The sequence below is a fragment of the Lolium rigidum genome, chromosome 2 (genome assembly GCF_022539505.1).
Source record: "Lolium rigidum isolate FL_2022 chromosome 2, APGP_CSIRO_Lrig_0.1, whole genome shotgun sequence".
Classification (NCBI taxonomy): domain Eukaryota; kingdom Viridiplantae; phylum Streptophyta; class Magnoliopsida; order Poales; family Poaceae; genus Lolium; species Lolium rigidum.
Genome location: NC_061509.1, coordinates 2,637,418 through 2,643,466, shown reverse-complemented (window position 1 = coordinate 2,643,466; position 6,049 = coordinate 2,637,418). Strand labels below are relative to the sequence as shown.

Below are 6,049 nucleotides of genomic sequence, written 5' to 3'. Positions count from 1 at the left end.
GTACAATGGCAATCTGCAGTATTATGTATTTTGGTGGGAGGGTAAATCCGTCCAATAAAAAGTTGGACGAAAATTTTGGCAGAAACCTTAGCTCCTTTATTATTAGGTATAGATTGATTAATAATGTCACGCGTTTCCCTCAAAATAAAATAAAACTCTTTTCGTCTTTCTAAAATTCCATTGCGTGGAAAACCTTCCCTGAAAATAAAACTCTTTTCGTCTTTCTAAAATAGGGTTGAGTTTGTTGGGCACGCACGCACGCGGCACGCGTCTCCCCGCACCGCAAAGCCTCGCTAGGCTCCGCAAATCCCAGAGTGAGAGCCGTCGCGAGCGAACCCTAGTAGCCGTACCATGTCGTCTCTGCTGCGCTCGCCAAGCATCCGCCGCGCTCTCTCGGCGGCCTCACCTGGGGGGCCACAGGGAGCTTCCTTCCTCCGTGCCCCATCAGCAGTAGCCGCCGCCATCGGAGGAGAGGGAGGAGCCACCATCCGCCGCGGTCTTGGCCTCCCCACTGTGCCGCGCCGCCACCTCAGCGCACCTCAGCAGAACCGCCACCTTACTGCTACTGCCGTCGATCAGGTGAAGGGACACACCTACCTCGATCTCCACTTCTTGCTGTAAATTGGCCTTCTTTCACTCACATTGATGCCGCTTAGCATAATTCGATCGATTGTCTGTTATTAACCGTGATAGGATGCTCAGAAATCGATCGGTTCTCTATCATTAGCCACATTGCGAACCTCGGAAATTATATAAATTAGGACATGAATTCCACATTGCAATATAGTAGAATCTTGCTGGATAAAATATTGGGGGTTATTCTTCTGAGGTCGCCTTTTCCCCATGACTCATGTCCGTGACGGTTTCAATTTGCAAGTACTCACATACCTGCACTGTGAAGCGCTGTTGTGGAATGAAATGTCAACAATTTGCTTCATCTTCTTACAAAGATCCTACATCATCAAAGTTTGAAACCTAGTTTTAGTATTATGCACCTGTAGTTACTTAAAAACTTAGACAAACATGGCATGAAATTGATGAACTTTTAGGGAGGACAAAGGGCTTAAGGTGGAGAAGGCTTGTTGTTGTTGCCGCATGCTCTATTCTTAGCTGCGATCCTGTGAATCCATAGACCTAATAAGAGGTTAAGAATAGATGCCGTAGAGATGTCAAATAGCATGTCACTGTTGTCTGTTGATACGATCAGTTGAACAACGTGAAGGAGCAAATTCACATTTTTTTTCCATGCCATGCTTTCTCCATATATGAGCCAATACACATGTAGAGCGTTGAATACCAATTCATTGGAGGCCACTGTATTAAAACGTCCTTTAAAAAGATTTTTATCGACACTGTTACTGCCAGCAGAAAGAAGGATGATTTCCATGCTTCATGGGATTAATCCTTTTATTTAAATGGAAGCATTGGCCCTTCTTGTTTTTCCGCCAATTCATTGGAGATGAGCTTGAGACATAGAGGGAACCATATCAGTTGTGCTATGGATTCTTGACTATTCAGCTGCTTCTGGTGATATTTTCTCTTCCTAGTTCGTTTGTAGGTTTGATCTGCCAGAAAAATTAAATTATATTTTAAATGCTGCCGTATGTCACCTATTTAAGGACTAACAATACTCAAAGTATTAATTTCAATTATAAGTCTGTGGGCCCTGAGCTGCAAAAACATGTTATTCAGCCACTATAAGTCTGTGAGCCCTGCGGAAACTCTTAATATTGACTGTACATGCTTATCTTTTCTTATGATAACTAATTGGAAGCTAAACAAGTTTTATTGCCTGATGATCATGCTGCCATGAATACCACTTGGAACTTCAAAGTCTTACAGAGCATGGGTCAAAATCAAGCAGGGTGCAGGGCATGGGGCATATATGCAGTAAAGCTATTAATATATGATTTGGCAATAGTCTGGAACCACGTTGCTTCCATTGTAATGAGTCGTAAATGATTTGGTTAACAGGAGAGTACCATTTAGTTCTGTTAAACGAAATACCTTCAGTATGCACAGAGGATGTAGGGTGCGTTTGGTTGGTGCCCACCCTAGCCCTACCAAATATTTGGCAAGAGTTGACTTGCCATTTTTTTCGTCAACGAATCCTTGGCCCACATTTCGCCAACTATTTTGCAAGAATCTGTGAGTGGGAGGGGTGGGCATCCATTGGCAGCCAAAATTTTGGCTACAAACCAAATAATGGCAAGAACTTGATGGGCAGCCAATTTTTTGGCGGAGCTACTATGGGAACCAAACCAAACACACCCGTAGATTCTAGTGATAATTTAGTGCCAGTACCATATACTGGTGTAGTAGCTTACATAACTTCTAAATTTCTCACTTCAATATTTTGCACATGCATAATCTTAATTATCTATAAAGGATAATCTGCTCAAAGTTACACGTATGATTAAGCATATAAGGTGCTGGTTACTAGCCCACCCTTCAGCATAGTTATCTTAGAACAATTAATGTTTCAGTGTTGATCAAACTCTTACACTTGTCCCTGTATAGTGTGATGCGCTGTATGAGGAGGTTCGAGCAACGAAGGTTTCGTTACTGGAAAAAGATCTCCTTGAGCGCATCATTGAAAGGTAGACATAACAATTTATCATTTTGTTATTTTTTGGGGGAAGAAATACTGATTCTGGTATCTTCGTAGCTGCTCGAATGCTTGCTGTGAGTTTGCCCAGAAGGATAAGTGGAGGACAAGGATGATTTGTGCTGCAACATTGGGTGGCTTCTTTGCTGGATCTTGGATGAGAACGAGGAAGATGGATAATGAGAGAGGGCTTAGGAATGAGGACCAACCAGGGAACGGAGCTGACGAGAACCTCCTGGAATAAACAGGATGTGAGAGCGTTCATGCTGTGGGACATGTAGCTTGTTTAGTTAAAGAACTCGTCTGCCTTGCAGTTTGCATCCAACAGCTTCTAGCATAAATGTACTTGGTAACTTGATGGGTAAGTTGTTCTCGAAAGGCTAGGGTATGTTTTGGGTTGTGTCCCGATATCACCATCGAAATTGATCATAACCAAAATTTGACCTTTATTTGGATAGTTGCCAAAGAGATCGATATGGTAGGTGTGGTATTCTTAAATCAAACGCTGCTTAGTTATGTGGGGATGGTATTCTTAGGAATGTGGAATGGTCTGTATTTACTCTCTTTTGCTATTCTACTTTGACAGCCAGCATACATGCTTAAAAAAATGGATTCATATTACTTCTTCGCCTAGGATTTTCAGGTTTTCAACCATGAGGTCCCGTTGGAAATGCTTGCATTTTTTTTTATTATCTCTATATTCTTCCGGGAGGTTGAACTGTTTCAAAGTTCGAACATGCCATTAGCAGTTCCCGTACCATGCTCACCTGATTGAAGTCCTCGAATCTGCTAGGCTGAAGCGCTTCTGCATTTGTCTATTTCGTGCCCACGGGTTGCCCATGGGTCACCCGATTAGTATTAATTATCAAATATAATTTTATTTGAGGCTAAAATCTACATGTTATTTGGTGAAAATGTGGACTATGAAGTAATAACGGACTTATGCTACTACACTCTATAAGTGCAGATTCAGTAGGTAAAATGCAGATAACTATTGGAGAGAAGATCGGCCCGTATGTAAATTATAAGGAAACTAGGCAAGGTGAATCAGTTCGTATTGCTTGGCCTTCTCAGCTCTCAGCGATAGGAACAACAAGGCACATAGCTTTTTTCGTACCACCTCGCCCAGCCATGCCGTGAGAGGGGCGTCTCAGCTTATAAATAGGGATAGCCATCGCGTGGCAGCGGTACTGTCGTTTTGCTTGCGTTCCGATTGTTTTGACTGGGAGACATAATAATTTGACGGTGCCAGCTTAAATCAAAATTTAACATTTAGTGCAGTCCGGAGACCCGATGGGTTTTCTGTTGGGTCGGGTGACCCATCAGGTTCGGCCATGGGTCTCATCTCAGACCCATGGGCAGGGTCGTGGGCAGAAACCTTCACCCATTTGTTAATCGAACATGGGTTTGCGATTGGTTGACCTGGCCAAACCCGATCCGATTGCCAACTTGACCTACAACGGCTCGTACAACCATCGCGACCGGTGGAGGGCCGGTACGTCGAAGTCGTGCTCGCCCAACACGGCTACAGGCCCGGTGCTGCCCTTTTGAATGTCGCCGCGGCCACATTACGTCTAGGCTTAGCCGCATGTCCGCTCGCGTCTGAGGACGTCAGCGTGTTCATCACCTCCCTGCCCGTCGTGTCGAAGATGAAGCCACGGTGTCCCCTTTGTCGAACTGGTGGGATCGTCTTTTGGCCTGTCATCCCCAAGGTTGAGTTAGGCCTACGCATGCCAAAGAAGGAGAAGGGGGAGGCGACGCTCCCTCGGAGCCGCCTCTACTTCCGTCGTCCCAGTCGTACCCCACCCCTCGAGGAGAAGAAGGTGGCGAAATATCTCCATCGCGAGGCGGCGTTGCGTATGCCCAACGATCCTGAGGACTCACCTGGTTTCGCCAAAACCATGGCGGAGTCCATCAACGATGTGTTGACGACCGACGAGGTGTACGCCAAGTGGTGGTCCGCCATCGATAGTGTGGCACCGTCATCGACTTGGACAAGGATGGCGGTGAAAGTATCATATGCCGCACCTAGAGGGGGGTGAATAGGTGCTACCTAATTTTTAGTTCTTTTTTCAATTAAGGCTTGACACAAAGGTAAATTATCTAGATATGCAACTATGTGAATTTCCCTAAATGACAAGGTATACAACTAAGCAAGATATAGCTATGCAAGATATAATAATGCAATCAAGGATAGAGGTAACCGAGAGTGGAGAACACGGAGACACAATGAATGATTCCCGTAGTTCCTTCCTTTTGAGGGGAAGTACGCCTATGTTGGAGGGGTGTAGTCGCCACAAAGGCCTAACCAACGCCACGAAGGCCTCACCCTATTTTTCGGTGAGCAACGCCACAAAGCCTAGCTCACTTGTCCACTAAGGGATTTCCTCGAGGCGGAAACCGGGCCTTTACAAGGTTCTTGGGGCACACATCCACCACCGAATTGGAGACTCCCAATAGTTGTAACAACACAATAACAACAACAACAACAAGAACAAATTAAGCCACAACAACTAGGGTTTCCAAATGGAACACTACCAAAGGGGCCCTCAAGCAAATGAGGGGAAATGTAAATCGCTTCGGTGAAGATGTAGCTCGGGGTCTTCTTCTTCGATTCTCCAAAGATCAAGAGCTTTGGATGGTTGGAGGAGGAGATCAAGTGATTCTTGTGTTTCTTGTGGCTCAACAATGGTGGATTAACTTGGAGAGAGTGAGCAACTTGAGCTTGGGGAAGAATGGGGTATTTATACCCCCTCGACTAAAATTTCCGGGGGGTATACTGGGAGCCTGGACCTAAAGTCCTTAGCCGAATTTTGGGGCTTGGTATTTCATGTTTTCTTCCTTTTCAACGAATGACTCTTCCCTTTTAATTCTTCTCATTACGAAAATAATATAGATCATATCTACACACTAAGCCACATTAGATTATCACACATGTTGTAATCAAATACACAAAACCATAATTATGGAGAGATGTTCTTTCAGGCGACGACGACAGCGGCTTCAAGTCTTCCTTCTGGGACGACGACGTTGACGATGGTGGCGGAGATGAGGCGGACAATGGCCCAACCCTTGACTGGAGCGTCTTCAACCGCCCGTTTGGACTAGATTTCTGTTTTAATTTAAGTTAAAAAAAATCAAAATTGTTTAAATCCTCAGTGTTTGAATGAATTTTGTCTATTTCGTTTTCGAATTTACAGTTAATTTCTTTCTTAACTACTTGACCATTGGGGTGATGCGGGGTGGCCTTCGGTCACCTCCACACCAAGACCAACAAGTCCCCCAAGTGGACCAATGACACGAGCCCGAGCCAAGGCTCTACATGATGAGGTGAACTCGCTCCTCACTACCCTTGATCTTGGTACCCCTTTGGATGGATTGCTACCTCATGCCGACGTGCTATGTGTCATTAGGTACAAGCCGCATCAAGACCTCGGAGAG

General features: G+C 44.9%; 1 protein-coding gene across 1 annotated transcript; it reads left to right on the top strand.

Moving 5' to 3' along the window:
- The first annotated feature begins 331 nt into the window (after window positions 1-331).
- On the top strand, window positions 332-2,852 carry LOC124685823. The gene is made up of 3 exons (XM_047219857.1): window positions 332-579; window positions 2,521-2,600; window positions 2,669-2,852. Exons 1-3 carry the CDS (start codon window positions 352-354, stop codon window positions 2,850-2,852), a joined length of 492 nt encoding a protein of 163 aa, XP_047075813.1. The 5' UTR covers window positions 332-351.
- Window positions 2,853-6,049: the final 3,197 nt, after the last annotated feature.

Bases quoted from the DNA above. Each gene is read 5' to 3' on its own strand.
- LOC124685823 (XM_047219857.1), top strand. From the start codon at position 352: ATGTCGTCTCTGCTGCGCTCGCCAAGCATCCGCCGCGCTCTCTCGGCG. The intron at 580-2,520 runs GTGAAGGGACAC...GTCCCTGTATAG, and splicing joins CTGCTACTGCCGTCGATCAG to TGTGATGCGCTGTATGAGGA. The intron at 2,601-2,668 runs GTAGACATAACA...GTATCTTCGTAG, and splicing joins CTTGAGCGCATCATTGAAAG to CTGCTCGAATGCTTGCTGTG.